The following is a 23,654-nucleotide window of genomic DNA, read 5'->3' on the forward strand; positions in this document are numbered from 1 at the left end:
AATTCCACCTCATTCCTCGTGAGAAGAGGAGTCGGAGGCCACTCAAGGCTCTCACAGTGTTCACGGATGCATCCGGGGCTTCCCACAAGTTGGTGATGACTTGGAGAAATCCTCAGACTCGGCATTGGGAAGCTGATACTGAGTTTGTGGAGGGATCCCCCCAAGTGGCTGAACTAGCTGCAGTGGTAAGAGCCTTTGAGAAGTTCTCGGAACCAATTAATTTGGTAACAGACTCTGCTTACGTGGCGGGGGTAGTGTCCAGAGCGGAGCAGGCTGTGCTCAAAGAAATTGACAATGAGCATCTCTTCAGATTGCTTTCAAAGCTAATTTATTTAATTTCTCATCGAGAACATCTGTTCTATGTGATGCATGTAAGATCACACACGGATTTGCCAGGTGAAATTGCAGAGGGGAATTGTCAGGCAGATTCCCTTGCTGCACCAATTGAAAAAGCACGTCTCCCTGATATCTTCCAACAGGCAAAGCTGAGTCACCAACAATACCATCAGAATGTGCCAGGCCTGATCCATCAGTTCCAGCTAACACGGAGCCAGGCTTGAGCCATTGTGGCCACCTGTCCCAACTGCCAGGTCCAAGCGATGCCATCGATGGGTATGGGAGTTAACCCCCGGGGCCTTGGCAGTTGTGAGGTATGGCAGACAGACATCACGCACATTCCTAGTTTTGGATGCCTCAAATATGTTCATGTAAGCATTGACACACATTCAGACGCAGTGTATGCCTCTGCCCATGCAGGAGAAAAGACTGAACACGCCAAGAAACACCTAGTGCAAGCTTTTTCAGTGTTGGGGATTCCAAAAGAAATCAAAACTGATAACGGCCCAGCATACGCATCCAAGGAGTTCCTGGAGTTTGTCCAGCAGTGGGGAGTGGAACATAAGACTGGCAACCCTCACTCCTCCACAGGTCAAGCTGTGGTTGAGTGAGCACATCACATGCTCAAACAGGTCCTGGCTAGACAGAGTAGTACAACTGTGTGGATGTCTCCACATGAGAAACTCTGCAAAGCCATGTTTACCATCAATTTTCTGAACTGTTCATTTGAAAACATGAGTCCACCAGTGGTATGCCATTTTAACAGTGGCAATCAGTTCAAATTGTCTCAGCGTCCACCAGTCATGATTAGGGATCCAGAAACTTGGGAAACCAAAGGTCCCTATGAGCTCATGACCTGGGGTCGTGGCTATGCGTGCGTGGCCACTCTCTCAGGCCCTCGGTGGATTCCCCAGAAGTGGGTGAAACCTTTTGTCCCTAAAAATCCAGCTCCTGCAGAAGGGGATAAGAGGCAAGTAGCCATTGCATCCAAAAGAAGACGCGGCCGGAAGGAGGAAAAAGAATCTTCCTAGATGTGGACTCCTTCTGGCAGAAACAGAAACTTTTAACGTGTTTTAAAAATGTTTGTTTTTCTTTTTAGAGAAAGCCTACCTCACACTTAACCCTGTGATGAACCCCATACAAGTTGTCATCTTGTTGTTGCTGAACAGTCTGGCAGCTGCATGGATCATCCCTCAGCCGCGTCAAAATGTCTGGGTGACCCTGGCACAGACACTTCAGCAGGAAAACATATGTTTGTCCACTGCATCAACAGATAATCCTATGTCCACCTGTCTGGTAGGAATTCCATTACAGGCTGGAGAATTTCCAGCAGGATTAGACACACATAGGTCCAATGAAATTCCAGAGCCAAACACCTTTTGACCATACAAGGGTCATCAGCAGAAAGCTGGAATGATCGTGAACCCCTTAGAGGAGTGGTTGCCAAGTTTGCCCAAGGTATCTCAGGAACCCCAAGAATTAGAGTTATTGGGTTCCTCCCCTGCATCATTCTGCATACATTTTTCTATCGACCCAAAACCTCCTAACATTAATGAGTACCACAATATAACACAGTATCAGGGGGAGTTTTCTGCAAAAAGATGGTGTCATCAGATAAGCCATATTGAGGCAGAAAACCCATCTCACTCAAGACCCAGAAGCCTCCCCAAGGGATTGTCCTTGATTTGTGGGGATTGGGCATGGGCAGGAATTCCGTCTCGGCTTTTAGGAGGGCCGTGTACCATACGGCAGTTGTCCATATTGGCACCCAACCAAACTTTAATTGGTGAATGGACTCATCAAAACAAATTGGTAAACAAAATTCAAAAGAGGAATGCTGACCAATTGGATCCAAATTGTGATTCAGAAATTTTTCATTGGGCCAAGTCAAAAAGAGTCGCTGTGTCCCTGTTCCTTCCGTGGGTCGCAGCAGCCAAAGCTCTAGGTGAATTAAGCCATCTAGAGTGCTGGGTAGTCAAACAGGCAAATTTAACATCCACCGCCATCAGCTCTCTTCTAGAAGATGAGGAAATTACCAGACAGGCCACTCTCCAGAACCGTGCTGCTATAGATTATCTCTTGTTACTTCATGGACATGAATGCCAGGAATTTGAAGGACTGTGTTGCCTAAACCTGACCTCGAAGGCTCCAAACATCCATGCTGCCCTTCGAAGCATGAACAGCTTGATTGGACAGGTGAAGCAAGAATCTGAGGGTTGGATCAAAGAACTGTTCAAAGGCTGGGGACTTACAGGGTGGTGGACTTCTATAGTTAAAACAATTTTGTTATTTCTTGTTATTCTTTTTCTTGTAACAATAGTGTTCGGGATCTTATGCTGTTTGATTTTCAAGGCTATTAATAGTCTCATACCTTCTACCTCAGAAGTCAACCACATAGAGTTGGCTAACCTAAAGCAGGCTAACTCCCCCACCAATTGTAATTGGTGGGAAAACCCACATTCCGTGTAACCTAATGTTCTTCTACTAATGTTCTTAAACAAAAAAGGGGGAGATGTTGTGTTCCTCTGAGGAATGGTTTTCCCCCTCAGAATCCCCCTGAAACCTGTGTCATGTAGTTTTAACACTTTTTCCCTATCATACTTTCTCCCGACCCTATTGGCTCAGGGCCAATATCTTTCCTTGGCCCAAAACTAGCTATACCCCTGTATTCCTGCTTCTCTCTCTCTCTTCTCGGCTTCCTGGAACATCACATCGAGAATAAAGCTTGGACTGGAGCTGGGGTGAGAGCCACTCTTTTGAAATCTTTATTCTGTCTCTCTGAAATATATTTCCCTAAAACCCCTGAATAACTGAGCTAGCGAGAGCCGGGGGGGGGGGGGGGGGGGGGGGGGGGGGGGTTGGGGGGGTGGCTAGAGGGAAGTATATTTTCACTTTAGCACTTTTAAACATCAGAACTATGCCACACTCCGAAAGTGGGCTGTCACCATTTGAAATGCTGTATGGAATGCCTTACCAACACGGGATGCTGGTGAGGCATCCCCGAATAGAAGACAGCCAGATTCAACCTTACCTAATAGCTATAAATAAGAACCTGCAGGACTTGCGAAAGCATGGACTGATAACTCAGAGCAACCCTTTAGGTTTTGCTATACACAAAATACAACCAGGAGATGAGGTGTTAATCAAAATCTGGAGGGAGGTCCCACTGACACCTCATTGGGAAGGTCCTTTTCTTGTCCTCCTCACCACAGATACAGCTATTAGAACAGCAGAAAAAGGTTGGACTCACGCATCATGAGTGAAAAAGATCGAGCCTCAGGACTGCACCCCGGAGTGGAAAGTGTCCTCCTCTCCTGGAGACTTAAAGATCAAGTTACAGTGCCACCGTAAATGACAGAAGACCAGATAAGTTGCAAGGAAAAGGGTTGTGAATATTTCCCATTTATTTACTTCAAATGTGTTTTGTGTAAACAAATCTGGGTGGCTCACTGTAGAGGGGGGTACAGACCTAAAGGCTTGTGTACCAAGTGTTTAGAAAAGGAGGAGGAGACTAGCTGTCTTCTAGTGTTTGCTACTCGGGCAAGTTTACTGGAGTTAGATTCTCCAGAGTGGTACTTATTATACAAAAAAGGTATAAGGGGAAAATTGGATGCAAAAGCTGAGGTCCTTTCAGTCGAGTGCCGAAGGACTAATAAGGTACCCTGCAGAGCTGACACCATCAAGCTATTGAGGTGGGGCATTTTTAAGAGGAGGTTTGCGGTTCAGACCAGTGTTATCCTGGTTTTTCTGAGTTTCTTTATTAGCCTTTTGATTTTCATAAATGGAGTCAGATCTTTTAGTTACTGTAGAATATTAGAGCAGTTTTCTACGTTTCCCACAGAAGTAATATAAACAAATCCTTTGTTTTTCATTCTCTGTCCTTTGTTTGCATATTTCTAACCTGAAAACAATTGTAACTGACAATTCGTCTGGCCACTGAGGCTGAGGGGAGGAAACCCCAAAAAGCCAATCTTCTGCTAGACCCACAAATGTATAAAAAGTAAAAAAATAAACAAAGGGGCTCCTCTTCTCTCCGCTCTTTCAGCTGGGAGCCGGATCAGAGGAACCTCTGCGAAAATCTCTTGTCTGCGTGTGATTTCTTTGTGTGTCTCGGTGACAGACCAGCACTAGGACCCCTGAGAATACTCCTGCTGCCAAGAAGATGGTTTACCTCGCCCCTGGCTGCTACCCCGTGGGCGAAGGCAAAGGCAGAGGAGTACACCGGTGGGGAATCCTGATGGTCCTGAGCCTAGCCATGTGCCAGGCAGGAGGGTTGCATCCCAAGGATCCGCTGAGGCAGAATCCCACCAATGAATGTGAGCAATGCCTAAAAGGGAAAATTGCCACAAAAGTTATAAAATACCAAGCTCAGTATAACTGTCAGCCGGGTAAGGAGAATGGGTATTGTCTTTTCAACAGCACTCGATACAATTTATGTAAATTGGAAGAGGGGGTGATATGCCACAACCCGAAAGCAATACCTAGAGATGGGCAGTCTGAGCCTATATTCAAAGGGCAAAAAGCATCCTTCCATGCAATATACAAACGGGAGACCGGACGGATGCTGACCATCCCCACATGTAGACAGTGTAACCAAATGGTGTGGATAGGAGGAAAAATGAAATCTACTTTTGTAGCGTACTACCAAGTTAATAAGTTATGTTATGATAAAGGTCAATTAGAAATGTGTAGTATGGGTGGAAAGATGTACTGGGTAGGAAAGAACTTGAAACATGAAAAAGAGACATCACTAGGTAACGAACCTATCATACTTGATCTCCTTAAGAGTGATGATGATAGAATATGTCTACAATTCAATAAAACTTTTTGATTTTCAAGGAATGAGGAAGGATTAGATCCAGAAAGTAAAATGGAATTGATAGCTCAAGAACTGAAAAGGCAAGAATCAGAAATAAGAAAGAAAAGGGTGGGACAAGAAAGGTTAAAAACTCTGAGTGAACATTATGAGCACTTGGAAAAACAATACAGTGATTGGAGACTACTGTTGTGGTGCATTAAGTGGGTTTATATTTGTAATGTTCTTTTCTATCTGTGCCTGCCCAGCTGTGCCCACCCCCCTCACTGAGATGTAACCTAATCTTGTTTCCTCCCACTGAAAACTGATTGGGCGAAGCCTCTGGGGTCTCGCCTATGGGCCCTGCCCCCTGGGGGAAAAAGCCACAGCGGGGGAGGGGCCAGCACTCTCTGGCATCGGCTTTCCATCGGATAGGGTCTCAAGGTTGAGCAGGACATAAGAATAAAAGCAGAACTATCCCACCAAGCCAGAGAGTCAAGACTCTTCCTTTACCTTTGGCGGCCATCTAGTCTCGTGGGGAAGGCTACAGACTACCTTCCCCCAATCAGAACCTATTTATAGACTTAATGCAAGAAATTGCAACAGAGTTAGGTCTATCCAATTGCTGGATTTGTGGAGGGCTCTAGTCAGCAGAGAAGTGGCCATGGACAGGTGAGAGTTTAGCTCCGGAACAACATTTAAAGTGGGATAATGCCCTCATCTCAAAAACTATCAAAGACCGGAAGGGTGGATGTTAGATGAAAGAATAATTGGAACTATCTGTATAAGCAGGGAAGGCAGAGAATATAATGAGTTGGTAGGATATACCCCCTGTATATCCACCTTAGCTGTAAACTCAAGTGACAAAACCAAGATTTGGCAACCAGAACCCCCAACTGGGTTCTGGAGCCAAGAGAAAAAGGAAACCTGTGAATGGCTTGATTCAATTGGGTTATGTTGGCATAAGGTTTCCGGAGCTAACCCTTACTGAGTCATTGAAAACCGATATAGTCACGGACAAAGACCCTCTAACTAATTAAAGACAGAAAGTGGTATGTTTATTCACTGGCCGGCAGCACAGGAGTCATCTCCAAAAGGCGTGGCTGCCTCAAACAAGGCTCTTTGCTCTCTATTTATTTTCCAAGATCTTACATACAATACATATGCATAACCCCAGCACCTCCCATCCCCGCTCTCTATTAAAATGAGGCTATTAGTCCTTCATGCGTGTGCAATTCTTCTTTTGAATTGGGTCGGTGGTCTCGAATTGGGTCAGTGGCCTCAAAGGATGAAGTCAGGAGAGTCTTCATCAGGTCTCTGTGACCCTCTGGCACGATCCAAGGTCCCCTGCTTTGTGATTGATTGATACCAAGTCCAGGTGCTGGTCATTGTTCTTAGTGGTTTCAATCTGTTCTTATGACGGTTCACTTACTCCACTTTTTCTATAAACAAGCTCATAACAGTTAGCTCTAGCTTGGACATCTAATAATCATTAACCTACCATTTACTAATCTAACTTACATCTTGATCAATATAAATTGCTTCTAACCCTTAGCTAAAATCTTAACTCTTTAAAATCATGTTTCATTACCAGTCCCTGGAAGGTCTGAGAGAATATTGGAAAGAGCCAGAGAAGGTAAATGTGAGATGGAAAGCACCTGATGGTATATATTGGCTATGTGGAAAGAAAGCCTATAGTGAATTACCCAGAAAGTGGAAAGGGTCCTGTACCCTAGGAATGATTCGGCCTCTTTTCTTTACATTACCAAGGGCAGAAAGCAATTTATTGGGTGCCCCTCTGTATGAAACACTAAATAGACAAAAAAGAGGATTAAAGAAAGAACTTCCTATGTCAGGCAGAGACCAGAAATGGGGAGAGGAGGAATGGCCAGCAGAGAGAATTATAGAATATTATGGTCCTGCAACCTGGGCATATGATGGGAGTTGGGGTTATAGAACTCCTATCTGTCTATTAAATTGACTGATAAGACTCCAAGCTGTGGTAGAGATTGTTTCGAATCATACCTCAGATGCCCTAGAGTTGCTGGCCAGACAACACTCCCAGATGAGGGCATTCGTAAATCAAAATAGAATAGCCTTAGATTACATATTGGCAGAAGAAGGGGGAGTTTGTGGGAAATTCAATGAATCAGAATGCTGTATAGAAATAGACTATGGGGAGACCATCAGGGACCTAGCAGCAGAGATTAAAAAGGTAGCCCATGTACCTGTGCAAAAATGGAATTCTATCCTCCAGGCCTCTTGGTGGGACCAGTTGTTTGGACAAGGTGCCTAGTGGAAAAAAGTAGCATTTTTTGTATTATGTTCCATTGCTGGAATAATATTTCTGCCTTATTTAATACCTTGTCTCATTCGACTGATGCACTCTGCGGTGCAAGTCATGCAGATTGCAGCCCTGCCCACAGATCCCGAACTCGCTGTTGGAAAAACTGGCCAGATCCCTAAGATGTCCAGAATAATGAAATTAGAGGAAAAGAAAGAGGCTAATAATGCAGCAGAAGCTTTAGAAAAATTTGAGAGAAAAATAAAGAAAGAAAATGCTGTCCACCAGAAATACTGTGAGATATCACAAGAAGAATGGGATGACTATAGCAAATTTGAGGATAACTTATCATCACTCTAAAATGTAAAAAGTACTGTTAGTAATATAGTAGAACATAGAAGGTAGAAGAGTTTGTTAAAAATATTAAAAGAAACACGAATTTAATATGTTTATAAAAGAGGTGGGGGACTGTGATGGGTATTTTGAAATAAATTCGTGTTCTCTATGTTATAAACTATAAACTGTATTACAAGCAGAGGGTTTCCACCAAGCTGTGGAAACTCTCCTGTTTGCCAAGACTGATTTGCAATCGTAGAGATTCCAGACAATGGCAGGGCAAAGCCCAGATTAGCAACCAAAAGGAATGGCCAAACAGGAGATGTCCCATCCATCAAGGAAGAGCCACCTGCCTCCTCAGGTGATTAACACATGATACCAGTCTAGAAGAGGAAGACCCAGAGATGTCGCTATCAACATCCAAATCCCGACTTCTCAGAACCCCATTCAGGCATCCGATTCTGCCGGGAAGGAGCATTCAGGACCAAGTGGCCAGAGAAAGAAAACACATGAATATGTGTTGCAGATATGAACTAACAATAAAACTGCCTTGGGGGAGAAAATCTGTATAAAACCTGCCCACGGGATCTAGGCAATCGTGAATGGGGGAGGACTGGTTCATTTGTGACCATCTCTACGTTCACCCAACTTCCATAACCCGGGATCGAGGTTGTCTCTTTTATTGTGGCTATTTCAGATTGTTATTATTTTTAAAATGGCAAAATAAAATTACTTTATATTAAATTGGCTACTGATTTGTCCATAGCATTTTTAACACATTGCTTGTCTTCAAAGAGTCAGGTTTGAATGGGATTTCCAGCAAAGCCGAGAGGCATCGCCAAAGATGTTTTGAACCTTTCTGCTACAGGACAAGCCAAAGCTCCCATGTTTCCCTTCCTTTGTCACATGCATTTGAGCTGACAAGAGAGGTTTGCAGCACTGCCAGGCTTTCTTTCACTGCCGTTTTTAAAAGTCTGCATATTTCATTACCTGTGTTTTGTAGTCTGGCACTGACAACACCCTTTGAGCTAAAATGTGACACTTCTCCCTTGTAATGAGAATATTGCACCCTTGTCCACTTAAAAATTCTAATAATACAAATCTGAAATGAGTTTTGCATATTTAAACACTCAAATAAAACACTCGATATTAGTGAGAAGTAAACAATGACTCTTCAGAGGGGAGCAGAAGAGAACAGTTCTTCTGTTCATGCTTCCACTGCTGCAGGAAAAGCGTTTGGGATGTTGAGTGCTGATGACCCATTCTATGGCCACAGGCAGTTCCATAACCAGGGGGACCCCAAAAAATATTATTTTTCCACCTATAAGTATTCTATGTTTGAGCAGTAACTCTGACTTGCAACAAAAGACATTCCATGATGGGGTGTGTAATAAATTGACAAGCTAAATTCGGTAAATCAAAATTTAGAATTTTATTTTGAGACTTAAATTTAGCTTCTAATAGCTACAATTAAAAGGAACAGCATCGAACCCCGGGGTTCTATTGCTCCGTAACCCCCTCTGTTCACACTTTGTGCTTAGCACTGACGGTTTTTATACAGTCTTTCGCTGAGAGTGGACGGCGACCATAGAGCTCTTGCTTCGTGGTAGCTTCATTAGGTATTCATGTTCAGGTCTTGGGTCAGTTGAATAGATTCTCAGAGTGGAACAATGCTATGATTGCCGGGTCCGGAGAAGGTTTGGAAATGTTAAATCAGGCCAGAACAGATAAGATACCAATCTCCTTCAAATCGTTCGATCGTTAGCACGCCCATCTCCAGGGAAGGTACGACCACTCTCCCCATTTTCTATTCTTTTAGTTTTTTTGGTTGTCCTGAAGCTGTTCCTGGCAGAAATTCTTTCTTTCCTCAACCCCCGTGTCCCTTTCATGCAGTTTTATTCTCAGTTAACCCTAAACACACTTGAAGTTTACAGATCTTAAATCAGACTGAACGCAGATCAATTTTATATTGCATATCACTACATTTCACTGTGAATTAATTACATATCACATTTCCTAACACGAATTAACTTTAGGTCATATATCACAGGTGTCTGCCAACATCCATCCCAACACAGACACTGGACTGTGCCATGAACTGATCCTTGGGTTTCCAGAGATGGAAGTGCAAACCAGAGTCCAGATGGACCCATAAAAATGTTGCATCTGGGGGCAGCTAGTAGGACTTCTTAAAAGGCATGGAAATATGGAGACTTCATTACCATAGCCAGGTCTCCCCAGAGCTGCTGCAAAGCTCAACTGACCTCAATGTCAGATCTTATTCCCACTGTAAAAGCTGTGAAACCAGAGCTTTCAAACAAGCAGTTTTCACAGGGACTCCACAACTTCTTCAGGAAGGTAATCAGTGCCAGCCTGAAGGCTTTTATCCAATTTGACAACACAGTGGTCATAGATATGAGATTTACTAAGCCTTGGGAACATGGAATTGTCAGCAAAGGGATGGAAATATCTTTTATTTGAAATCTTCTTTCCACCCCCTCCAAAAAGTATTCTATAACTCTAGCAATATTTCTACAGCTCTACCAACATTTTTGTAACTCTAGCAATAAATTCTTAACCCTTGTTGGGGGTTAGGTTTGTTCCTTTTTGCCTTAAAGAATTTTTCCCCATAAGTTGCTAAGAGACAAAGTGCTGGTGTTTAGATGGTGCTTGACCAACACAAAAGACTTCAGGAGGGGGAAGATCACATGAGTTTTGGGGGAGGGAAAAGGACAAGGCTGGGGGAGCTGGAGGTTCTGTTTGCTCTGGGCATCGGAGAGGACAGCCAGGCGGCTTTTTGCTGCAGGAGAAATCCACGGTCAACAGAAAGTCCAGTCCTGGGAGATATACCATCATCATCTGCTCATGTGCCACAGAATTCTGAGCTCCTTTGTCTGCCCTGCAGGATCTGGGCCAGCCCTGCCCAGGAGTCGCGGCTTCTTCAGCACTGCTCTTTGCGCTACGCTGTAGCCCCACACCCCCTTGCCTGCCAGGACACCTCCCTGCCTGCCGGGACATCCCCCTGCCTGCTGGGGGCAACCTGCCTTTCCAGCCAACAGCCCCGGAGTTTCCACCGTTACAGCTTGGTGCTCTCGGAGTCCCAAGAGATCAGACTGCCCCAGGCTTTGTGAAACAAAGCCCCTCAAGGTTCCTGGTTCTGTTTATTATTAATACTGTAGTTGGTGTTGCTTGTTTGCCTTGTTATATTTACTAGTAAAGAACTGTTATTCCTTTCCCCATACCTCTGCCTGAAAAGCCCCTTTAATTTTCTAAATTATAATAACTTGGAGGGAGAGGATTGGAATTCCCCATTCCTAGAGAGACCCCGCCCCTTCCTAGCAGATACCTGTCTTCCAAACCTAGACACCCTTCAAGGGCAAAAATGGAAACTAGTGACAAGCCATGGTGCCTGGGGTGATGATATGCTACTGTGTAATCTCGCAATGCCATGGTAAATAGCTAGTGTCATTTTCTTGTAATGTTCTTATTGCTTTATCAGAATAAACAGCAGAGAATACATTACATTCCTTTGTGTTTCTCAATTCCTATTAAAATCCTGGCTGCTTCAATGCAGCCTCTGTACGCAGCTTGGCTGCAGACTGGTGAGCTGTGATTTTCTACAGTACAGTATTATCATTTCTCAACTCCTGTTCAACTCGAACTGTAAATTTTCAGGGACAGAGATGGATGCCATGAGCAAACTCCAGGCTCAGAAAAAATTATCTCAATTTATCCTGGACAGATAAAGTAACTGAGGGTACCTTACTCAAAGCAAAATATACTGCTTGAATGAATTTACAGTAAGTTATAAAATACAGCAGGGAGAGACCATTTACTGTAGGGGAAGAATGTAATATATGATGTTGATAATTCCCTTTAAAATGATGCTATTGTTATAAATAAAATCGACCAGATTCGATTTATCAGAAATTTAGAATTTTATTGTGAGACAAAATATCAGTCTCAGAAAGCCACAATTAAAAGGACAGCGTCGAGCCCGGGATCGCCGCTGGGTGAACACGGATATCAGCTTCTGCCAGCCTGGTATCCCCCCAAGTTCACAATTTTGGTCTCCAGCCACCCCTTTTTATACACTAGATCGCGGAGTGAAGTCCGGGATTCTGACGTTATCCTCTCCGAGGCGTCTTCATTAATTATGCAAGCCCCGGTATCGGGAGTCTGAATGGACCGGTAGGGTGGAACAATGCAGCTGATGGCCGAGCCCGGGTGTGTCGTGGATATGTTAATTTCGACGGAGACGAGTAGAGATATCCATCTGAAGTGATTATCTTGGTCTCCGGACTTGTATCTCCGTTTTCCGTTGTCCTTTGTATCTTTTCAGGGATTCCTGGCAGCGATAGTTTCAAGGCCCCCTCTCTGGTAATTCAAATCATACTTTCCTCGTGTCCCTCCCGTGCTTCCCAAGCTGAGGAAATTTTTCCATTTTGGTTTCTACATTTTACCTTTACCTATGTTAGTTTGAGCACATCTTTAACACTCATATTTATACAGTTAACATTTACCCTTTATAATTTGATAACACGATTTAACTTTAGCACATATATCACACTATTAAGCAATTATAAAGGTGATAATCACCTTATTTAGGCATTAATGTTACATTTGTAAGCCAGTTGGTGTGTGACATCTACCAATATAAAACAGCCACTTTTAATTTCTTCCAGAAAAAGCTATATATGTTTTATGTCACTTCCAGGACTGGCAGCTCTCAGCAATGAGAAGAGCGAAGGCTCTCATCAAGGCAAAGTGCACTATCCTGAGGAATAGGGTGTAAACACTGAAAAGACAAATGTCTGACCCAATCTACTGAGGAGCTGCTGAAGTCAGACCAGGAATAAAATCAGCCAACACACAGTCTCATCTTCATCCCAGCACGGCAGAAACCCAACAAGAACCCCATCACAGATATTGAAGCAAACCCTGGACAGCCAGCAGAATCTTATTGCAGAACCAGGCTATTTTTGCACAGATGTCCTGGTTTAGTGACAAATTTGGGAGAAACCCCCTGAATAGGATCCCTCTGGGAAGCAAACCCAAGTGGCCCCTCCCTCCAAACGGTCCGGTAAAAAAAACTTCTTTGGAGAAAAGTGGAAAAAACTATTTTACTTAACAAAGTGCATACAAGTATGAAGAATGAATAATATGAAACAATAAAACCTTTCCTTCTGAAATGAGATGGCAAATTGAGAAAGTTCTTGCCGTGGATGTAGCTCGGCTCTCTCTCAGTCTCTCATCAGTCCCAGTCTCTCCGGCGCTGCTGGAAAATGCCGAGATCCAGGCCCCAGTGGGCCGCAGGTGCAAGCCCCCAGTGCTCCCCTGGGTTTTCTGTCCAGAGCAGGTTTAAACAGTTCCAAGAAAAAGGAAAAAAAAAAAACCAGTCCAGGGAACTTCTCTGCCCTAGCTAGCTGAAACTAACTAAAAGCAAAAAAATCTCTGTCCTGCAGTCTCTCCAAGCCTCCGCCAAACACCCCGTCCGCAGAAGAATGTGTAGGAGTCAGGCAGTTTTCTCAAAACAGACTCTGCACTTCTCCTTGCTCTTAGAACCAGTCTTAAAGGCACAGAACTCAATAGACAGCACAAACAGAACAGATGATTGGGGATACAAGCATCATAAAGTTACCCTAGGACACATGCACCCTGTATCCCCATATCGTCAATTTTCCAAAACTAATGTATATATACTCTAGCTCTACACACACATACATCTATATAAAAACAATATGCAATATACAGCTACATACAGTGGCAGTACCATTCAGCACATAGTGATAATTACACACAGTTCTCACCCAACAATCAGATCTCCCTGCGGTACACATCGTGTGGTTCCATCTTCCTGCATTACCCACCATGTGCAACCTGGTCCCTGAGCAAAGACAATCCCACGGATGGGATCCTCTGTACTTGAAGCAGAATTGATCCAAACTCTCTTCCCTAACAAACCTCTGACATGTACTACTGGGACTTTCTCTCCATCTACTGTATGTAGGGACTCGGATTGGGCAGGGCCTGCTCTGTTGGTGGAACCTCGGGTGTTAACTAACCAGGTGGCCTTTGCTAGATGCTGCTCCCAGTTTTTGAATGATCCCCCACCCAGTGCCTTCAAAGTGGTTTTAAGCAGGCCATTGTATCTTTCCACTTTCTCTGAAGCTGGTGCATGATAGGGGATATGGTACAACCACTCAATGCCATGTTCCCTAGCCCAGTTGTTGATGAGGCTGTTCTTGAAATGAGTTCCATTGTCTGACTCAATCCTCTCAGGGGTACCATGCCTCCAAAGAACTTGTTTTTCAAGGCCTAGAATGGTGTTACGGGCCGTAGCGTGAGGCACAGGGTAGGTCTCCAGCCATCCTGTGGTGGCTTCTACCATTGTGAGTACATAGTGCTTACCTTGGCGTGTCTGGGGCAGTGTAATATAATCAATCTGCCAGGCTTCCCCATACTTATAGTTGGACCACCGCCCGCCATACCATAGGGGCTTCACCTGCTTGGCCTGCTTGATTGCAGCACACGTCTCACAGTCATGGATAACCTGAGAAATACTGTCCGTGGTTCGATCCACCCCTCGGTCTCGTGCCCACTTATAGGTGGCATCTCTGCCCAGGTGACCTGAGGCATCACGGGCACATCAAGCTAGGAACAACTCTCCCTTGTGTTGCCAATCTAAATCTATCTTTGACACCTCTGCCTTTGCAGCCTGATCTACCTGCTTGTTGTTTCAGTGCTCCTCATTAGCCCGACTCTTGGGGACATGGGCATCTATGTGACAGACTTTGACAGGTAGCTTCTCTACCCGAGTGGCAATGTCTTTCTACTCATCAGCAGCCCAAGTTGGTTTTCCCCTACACTGCCAGTTGGCCTTTTTCCAGCTCTCCAGCTATCCCCATAGAGCATTGGCTACCATCCACGAATCAGTGTAGAGGTAGAGCTTTGTCCCCTTCTCTCTTTCAGCAATGTCCATGGCCAATTCAACAGCTTTATCTCAGCAAGTTGGCTTGACCCACCTTCTCCTTCAGTAGCTTGTGCAACCTGTTGTGCGGGACTCCATACAGCTGCTTTCCACTTTCGTTTCATCCCAACTATATGACAGGAACCGTCAGTGAAAAGAGCATAGCGTATTTCTTCTGCTGGCAATTGGTTGTATGGTGGAGCTTCTTCACCACATGTCACATGCTCTTGTTCCTCTTCATCAGTGAGACTAAAGTTTTCACCTTCCGGCCAGTTTGTAATTATTTCCAAAATCCCAGGGCAATTTGAGTTTCCAATACGGGCACACTGTGTAATGAGGGCAATCCATTTGCTCCATGTGGCATTGGTGGCATGGTGGGTAGAGGGAATTTCTGCTTTGAACATTCATCCCAGCATTGGTAGTCGAGGTGCCAGCAGGAGTTGTGTTTCAGTGCCTACTACCGCTGAGGCGGCTTGGATTCCTTCATAGGCGGCCAAGATTTCTTTCTCTGTTGGAGTATAGTTGGTTTCAGACCCTCAGTAGCTTCGACTCCAGAATCCCAGAGGTCAGCCTCGAGTCTCCCCAGGCACCTTTTGCCAAAGGCTCCAGGACAGACTATGGTTCCCGGCTGCAGAGTAGAGCATGTTCTTCACCTCTGGTCCTGTCCTGACTGGGCCAAGGGCTACCACATGAGCGATCTCCTGCTTGATCTGGGCAAAGGCTTGTTGCTGTTCAGGGCCCCAGTGGAAATCATTCTTTTTGCGGGTGACCAGGTAAAGAGGGCTCACAATCTGACTATACTCGGGAATATGCATCCTCCAGAAACCTATGGCACCTAGGAAAGATTGTGTTTCCTTCCTGTTGGTTGGTGGAGACATTGCTGTGATCTTGTTGATGACTTCAGTGGGAATCTGACGCCGTCCATCTTGCCATTTTACTACTAGAAACTGGATCTCTCGAGCAGGTCCCTTAACTTTGCTCTTCTTGATAGCGAAGCCAGCCTTCAGGAGAATCTGGATGATCTCTCCTTTCTCAAACACTTCCATTGCTGTGTTCCCCCACACAATGATGTCATTGATGTACTGGAGATGTTCCAGAGCCTCACCCTTTTCCAGTGCAGCCTGGATCAGTCCATGGCAGATGGTGGGTCTGTGTTTCCACCCCTGGGGCAATCGGTTCCAGGTGTACTGCACGCCCCTCCAGGTGAAAGCAAACTGAGGCCTGCAGGAAGGGAGAAAAATGCGTTAGAAATGTCAATTGTGGCATACCATTTTGCTGCCTTGGACTCCAGCTCGTACTGGAGTTCCAGCATGTCTGGCACAGCAGTGCTCAATGGTGGTGTCACTCTATTCAAGGCACGGTAGTCCACAGTTAGTCTCCATTTGCTGTCAGACTTGCGCACAGGCCAAATGGGGTTGTTGAAGGGTGAGTGGGTTTTGCTGACCACACCTTGGGTCTCCAGCTCACAGATCATCTTATGGGTGGGAATCACGGCATCTCGAGTTGTTCTGTACTGTCGGCGATGCACTGTCGAAGTGGCAATTGGCACTCATTGCTTTTCCACCTTCAGAAGACCTACAGCAGATGGGTTCTCTGATAGTCCAGGCAAGGTATTCAACTGCTTAACACCCCCTTTCTCTACAGCTGCTATCCCAAATGACCACCTGAATCCCTTTGGATCTTTGAAATACCCATTTCGGAGGAAGTCTGTAGCAGGATTTTTGGAGACAGACACAGAGAGGCCTGACAATACTGGGAAAGTTCTGTTGTTTTAGCACTGTCAAGGACGATGAGCCTGAGAACCAGGACACTGAGCCTGAGAACCAGCTTTTTTCCCTCAACAAAGTGTAAACAGGTAACTGCAATGGAATGCTTATGCAGATAACACTAGCCAATAGTGAGTAGTAAAATGCCATGTGAACAGCTTATGCACAAGAATGATATATGTATATAAGAACCCTGTGTACCCTCAATAAATGGAGCATTCACCACTACTTCTGTGAAGAAGGTTTTTGACTCTGGCTGTTCCCCGTGTTTTTGTTTTACATTTTCATTTTGTTTTTCTTTCTTTTCAAAAATCACCTTCAATTGGCGCCTGAACAGGGACCTTGGGGTGACGACCTGGAGGAGAAATTAGCGGTGGGACGCTGAGCGGTTGGAAGCTGAACTCGCCGACAGATGCAGCTGCATTGAGGTGAGACCTCCGGAAAATAGCGGTCAGACGCTGATCTGCCGAGACATGCATCAGCATTGAGGCAGAAGCTCGCCGTCCTCGCAAAGAGTGCGAGGCTGAGCTGGTAAGGGGAACAGGGGGCAGTTTCTTGAAAAAAGGTGGAAGGCTCTGAGTACTCACTTCCCTGCCCCATTGACGACAGCAAGCATCGAATGCGAATTTGCTGCCGCATTGAAGTTATTTATTATTATACTCTCTGAGAGAGGAAAAACAGTAGCAGAAAAAGTACTGCAAAAGCTGATTAACTGGGCGCAGGGAAATGGACATTTAACAACTCCGCGGCACTGCGAAGTTGGGGAGGCGCCGCGGGGCCCCTGCCGTGCCCTCTGGCCGCCTCCGGCGCCCTGGCACCGTCGCTGGCCGATGCCCGGCTCGCCGCTCCCGGCCCGCAGACCGCCCCCGTCCCTCCACGGCAGAGGCTCCATCGTGCCCGCCGCTCCCGCCGCCCCGCAGCAACAGGCAGGACGAGGAGGAAGCGGCCCCTGAGAGTCCGCACCGCCCCCCTGCCGCCTCCGCCTCCATGGGCCGCTCCCAGCGCCGCCACTCCCACAACGCATGTGCCGAGTCCCCCCCCTTTCCCGGCTGTGCCCGAAGAGACACCGGTCGACCAAGAGAGAGGAACCCGTGACCCCTGCTGTCAACCACCTTCCCCCGACAATGTTCCGCTGCCGGACGAATTGGAGGAGGACCCCGATGATGGTGCAGAACCCCCGGCAGAACCCATGGCAGAACCCACAATTGGTTTAAAAGAACTGACCAAATTCAGTCAGTGATGCAACGCCTGGATGAGCGAGGGCAAGCAGCAACCAAGCTGCTGCTGGAAAAAGCCCAAGAACTATCCACAATGAATGCTAAAAATCAGGAGGAGCCAACATTATTCAGCTCCCAGTTAACTCCAATGCAACAATTGCTAGAACAAACTGCAGAAAGCAGTTCCCAGGCAACACCTTTGCCTGCCCCCCTGTGACTCGATGGTCAAAAATTATATGTGATGTTATACTAGAAGGACAGTAGGAACTCGCAGGACACATGGCATGTCCTGTAGCGTGTCCTGTCGTGTTCAGAGATGGCAATCCTGTGTGTGAGCAGCATGAATGGAAAATCCTGCAACAGGCAAAAAAAAAAAAAAAAAAAAAAAAAAAAAAAAACCACAGTAAAAGAGCACAGCTTGAAATCTGAAAAGTGCTCGAACAATGTTAGATTGGATTCATACTCCAGATATCAGTTCTCCAGCCTGGATTGCCCCCAATCTGACCACCATCATCAAACTGTTAATAATATATTTACAACTCTGTTATTCGTATGTTACTGCTCAACAGCTTCAAAGGCAGATGCCTTCCTGGACATTCATTGCTTGTGCCTGTGGCATTCCAGTCCCTGGATGCTACAGATGGAAAACAAGCAAGAAGGACAAATAGCAGCACTCCGTTAAGAGAGCTTTTTGATCATAGCTGTGATTCATTGTCCACAGTCTTTGTGGTTTTAGAAACTTGTATTGCTGTGCAGCTGGACACCAACCCTGATTGGATGTTCTTCTGCTGTTTTGCTGTGACATTCATGTTTTACTGTGCACACTGACAGACATACGTCTCAGGAACGCTGCACTTCAGCATGATTGATGTGACTAAAATACAAATCTTCATAATAATCATGCATTTACTGGCAGTGATTGGAAGACCATCTTTTTAGCAATCTCTGATTCCAAGACTGAACATTCAGGTGAAAATACTCCCAGCTCTTTGTACTGTGGCAGGAACCATATTCTCCTGTGCAAACTGGAGTTGGCAAAAAAGAGATCCACTTTAGCAGGAACAAGTGTCCTCTCACCTTTTCTTCATATTGGCTCTGTGATTGCCTTGGCTGCAATGATCTACAAGAAATCTGCTGTGCAGCTCTTTGAGAGGCACCTCTGCCTCTACATCCTGACTTTTAGCTTTGTGTGAGCCAAGATCACAAATCAACTGGTGGTTGCCCACGTGACCAAGAGTGAAATGTATTTATATGACACAGCATTCATAAGCCCAGCATTGCTGTTCCTTGACCAAATGTTTTAACCGCTTTATTGATAAGTATATTGTCCTCTGGGTTGCCCTGATCCTGTCCCTGTTTAACCTGCTCCGATATTGTGTCAGTGTGTGCAACCAGAATTGCTGCCCACCTGCACATCCACGTGTTCCACATCAAGGGCTGCCCCATGCCCTCGAACCATCACTAGGGATGGGAGCTGCCACAGGGGAATGGAAAAAGACTTAGCTTTCTACAGGAATGGATGAAGACTTGTAAGAGACAAATGCTAAAAGCAGATGAGAACAAAGTAATTTATAATAATCAGTGTTGTATAACTTTTCTCCTTTGTTATCAGTAACACTTCTTAACTAGTCTCCTGCCTGAGAGAGTGAATTTCGAGTTCACCCTAGTCAGCTTTCCATGTAGTCAACTCTGCTGGTTCCAAGCCTATAAAAGCATGCAGGAAACAAATGCTCTGTCTTTGTAATTACCTTGATTACTTATTTCTGTCTATATGGTGAATGGATCCCCACCAACTGGAGTTTCTAATGTAGTATAATTACAGCTGCAATCTGACTTGCTTTTAATTTTAACATTTCATCATGTCTTAGAGAAATACTTGTTTAGTGTCCACTTGGAATTTATTTACTAAAGACTTGAGTTGGTAAAAACCCAGAAATATCTTACTAAGTTGTGTGGCTGCAGCAGTTGACAGGTGGGAACCAGGCTGGGGTGGTTTTTGCTCGTGCATTGATGACAAAGCGGTTTCATGCTGAACAGGGTCACAGTAAGCCTTCTGCACGCAGTGAACACCACAAGCCCTCTGAAGATAAAAAGCCAGATGGTCAGCTCCGGAGAAGATAAGAGGAACACTTCTGGCCAGAGCAGCTGATCTCAAATTTGTCCCAGACTGACAGATCTCCAAGGGCCCTGGAATCCATCACTCTGAAACCTGCTGGTCAGCGATCAGGACACCTCTGAGGCGAATTCGACAACAGCTGCACCCAAGCCTTTGAGCTTTGTATCTGGACCACAATGGGTACCGAGTAAATGGTCTCGGCCAGCAAGGAAGGAAAAGAAGGAAGAAGGATCATCAAGTCCTTGCTGAGACAGCTGGTGGTTGAGGCTGCTGGTGAACAATGCCCTCCTGACCCAGTGTCTTGGTTTTGAAAAGACAGGTGTCTGCTAAGGAGAGGCAGGCCTCTCTAGGAAATGAGGAATTTGAATCCTTCCCTCCGTGTTATTATAATTTGGAAGATTAAAAAATAAAACTTTTCAGTCAGAGCTATGGGGAAAAGGAATAACAGTCCTTTACTAGTAAATATAACAGGACAGACAAAAAACAACAGCAATTATAACAATAGTAGAACAGAACCAAGAACCCCGAGGGCAAACGGTGGAAGCTCCGGCGCTGATGGCTGGAAGCCGGGCGCGGTGGACTGTCCTCTGCAGGCAGGGGGTGTCCTCGGCAGGCAGAGGTGGCAGTGCCGGAGAAGCCGCAGCGGCGGGACCCGGTCTCACCCAAAATCCAGCAGGACAGCGAAGAAACTCCGAATTCCTGGATACTCCAACAGATGGTAGAATTCCCAGGACCAGACTCCTTCGTTAACCGTGGCCTCCAGCAGCCAGCCGTGGCCCGATCCGTGCTCCCCCCGGAAGAAGAAAAAAGCCTCGAGATCCCCCACCCTCAGCTCTCTCCGGGAGCTTTTTTTTTTCCCTCCCCCAAAACTAAGTTATCAGTTCTTTTGTCTAGGTTAAGCACTCAGCACTTAGTCTCCTAGCAACTTGGGAGGGGGCAAAAATTCCACAGGAGACTTAAACCTCAACACCCAGGCTGGGTTGTAGTGTGCATTTTTGATTGCCAAGGCCCCTTGGGATTGTTGGAACTTTCCCAGGACTTGCATGAGTGGCAAGAAAAAGTGTCCTACGTGTCAGGAAGTAATAGTTATAGAAGTGAGCTGTGGAGTTTGTGGTGCACAATTTGAGAGAGAGGCACCAAAGCTTTGGCATGAGGGTGGTTTGTGTGACCATTGCTATAGTGGTACCCTTGGTGCCTTTTATCAAGCAGCACAGGTAGTGTTGGGAATACCTAACCCTGTTCCTGATGATTTTGGTGGAGTAGCAGATTGGAGATTTGCGCAGACAGTGTGGGCCATTAAGAGAGAGATATGGTAGGTCCGCATGGTAAGACATTCTTGCGTGTTGCGTGCCTTTTGCTCATGGTGTCAACAAGTGTTGCAGGATCTTCTCAACTAGCTCATCAATTTTCTAAGAGAACTAATGTATGGGTGACATTTGCCAATGTGACTGGACAGGATTCTATTTGCCTTAGCCTGGCCAATCCCCAAGAACCATTCAGAACAGGAACACCCCTTTGGAGCCCTCACCAATATAAAGGTTATGTGAAAAATGAGACATTTCTGAATTTTACTGTGGCAAACAACACAGTGTAGTTGTCAGGTTTCACAGCTGCCCAGGCTGATGAAGGCTGGCAGTGTAAAATTATAGAGCAACTTGATGATATGCTTACTTCACCACCTGAAGAATTAGACCTCCTTGAATGTATGAATGCCTGCTCTACGAATAGAAGTGAGGGAGGCTGGGTGTCCTTTGAGCCCCCCACAGAGCAGAGTTTAAATATACATAGCCAGAAATGGGCTGCAATAAATTCAGCTTGACTATCTAGTAGCAGTGTACACCAACAACTTTATTCCAAATGTAATTTGACTGGCAAACCAGCACGACACTTTCCACCAGGAACATTTTTGATATGTGGGGACGGCGCTTGGAATGGAGTCCCAGCCAGCCCACATGAGGGCCCATGCTATTTAGGGAAGCTTACCCTGTTTCACCCTAACATAACCACATTGATGACTTTAGCAAAAGTTACTCGGAGAAAACATGCCATACATGAGTTGGACTGTACAGACATAAAAGATCCTAAATTCTAGTCCCAAGCTAGGACAGTGTTAACATCCATGTTTATACCAGGAGCAACAGCCACCAGAGCAATGACCACATTAAAGCAGATGGCATGCTGGACCAAATCAGAATTGAATTTAACTAGTCAAATTTTAGGTAAGCTATCAGTGGATGTTACCAGTGTTAACCATGCTGTTTTACAAAACCGTGCTGTGATTGATTTTTGCTTTTAGTACATAACCAGAGGTGTGAAGAGTTTGAAGGAATGTGTTGCATGAACCTGTCAGACCATTCTGGATCAATTCACAAAAAAATTGCAATTAATGAAGAACAAATTACATGATTTAAAAGAAAGTGATGATGTATTTAAAGATTAGTTAAGTAGCCTTAGGATTACAAGATAGCTGAAGTTTGTTATTGTCCTAGGGTAACTTAAGCAAGTGTTTGTTATATTATTACTTGTAGTGGTAAGATTATTAATACTAAGTTGTGTAATGTCATGTATTAAGAATATGTTGTGTAAGACAATATCTAATGCTTAGCTTGTGCAAAAGAAAAAGGGGGAATTGTAGCAGGATTTTTGGAGACAGACACAGAGAGGACTGACAGTGCTGGGAAAGTTCTGTTGTTTTAGCACTGTCAAGGACGATGAGCCTGAGAACCAGGACACTGAGCCTGAGAACCAGCTTCTTCCCTCAACAAAGTGTAAACAGGTAACTGCAATGGAATGCTTATGCAGATAACACTAGCCAATAGTGAGTAGTAAAATGCCGTGTGAACAGCTTATGCACAAGAATGATATATGTATAAAAGAACCCTGTGTACCCTCAATAAATGGAGCATTCACCACTACTTCTGTGAAGAAGGTTTTTGACTCTGGCTGTTCCCCGTGTTTTTGTTTTCGTTTTGTTTTTCTTTCTTTTCAAAAATCACCTTCAGAAGTCTGTACCCAAAATGCATGGAGCCTCTGGGCCAGTCACAATAGGGTGTCTCTTCCACTCATTTCCAGTCAGGCTCACATCAGCTTCCACGAAAGTAAAATCTTGGGAATCCCCTGTCACGCCAGCAATGGAAACAGATTCTTCCCCCACGTCTTGATGAGAGTAATCCGCACTGTGCACCAGTGTCAACCAAAGCCTCATATTTTTGTGGTTCTGATGTGCCAGGCCAACGAATCCACACAGTCCAAAAAACACGGTTTTCCCTAGCCTCTACCTGGCAAGAGGCAGGGCCCCTCTAAGCCTGATTATCCTTATTTCCCTGGGTAACCGGAGCTGCTTCCTTCTTGGTAGAACTTCCTCTCATAGTCTTGCCATCCAACAATTCACACAGCCATTGTGCCAGAGCATCAGTAGATTCTCCATCCCATCTTTTCATGTTTTCTCCACATTCACGCAGGAGGACCCACAGCTTAGCCCGTGTAATGCCTTTTCCCTCTATATCTGGGGAACGTTTGCGTGTGGTGCCAGAACCTCTGACCGGTATTGCAGAGATTTGGAAAAAGCCCTCTTTCATTTCCTCCCTGAGTTTTTTGTGATTCTCCTCCATCTTGTCTGCTAATCCCCGCACCTGTGTTTCCAGAGCTGCGATTTTGCATGTGTTGGACCATGCACGGCATCTGCATATGGTCGGAGCTTCTTCGCCATATCAAGCACAGTCTCCTCTCTGTGTCATCCCGCTTCATTATTGCTAAAGCAGAAGGGTATTCTTCTGGCCTAAGTTGTACAAGTTTTCCCCACATCACAGGTGTACATGGTACCAAGTCGGGGTT

The 23,654-nt window shown here is 45.3% G+C and overlaps 1 protein-coding gene and 1 pseudogene across 1 annotated transcript in view; one reads left to right on the top strand and one right to left on the bottom strand.

Moving 5' to 3' along the window:
- The window catches only part of LOC131378756 (uncharacterized), a 100,710-nt gene extending 83,623 nt beyond the window's left edge, over window positions 1-17,087 (bottom strand). The window contains exons 1-2 of the mRNA XM_058423938.1: window positions 17,075-17,087; window positions 16,804-16,950 (exon numbers count right to left, since the gene is read on the bottom strand). Of these exons, the coding sequence (XP_058279921.1) occupies window positions 16,804-16,950; window positions 17,075-17,087 (160 nt within the window). The remainder of the gene's footprint in view (window positions 1-16,803; window positions 16,951-17,074) is intronic.
- A 1,060-nt stretch (window positions 17,088-18,147) lies between these two features.
- LOC120764991 (choline/ethanolaminephosphotransferase 1-like) lies at window positions 18,148-19,169 on the top strand (annotated as a pseudogene).
- Window positions 19,170-23,654: the final 4,485 nt, after the last annotated feature.

Source organism: Hirundo rustica, chromosome W, assembly GCF_015227805.2.
Source record: "Hirundo rustica isolate bHirRus1 chromosome W, bHirRus1.pri.v3, whole genome shotgun sequence".
Lineage (NCBI taxonomy): Eukaryota > Metazoa > Chordata > Aves > Passeriformes > Hirundinidae > Hirundo > Hirundo rustica.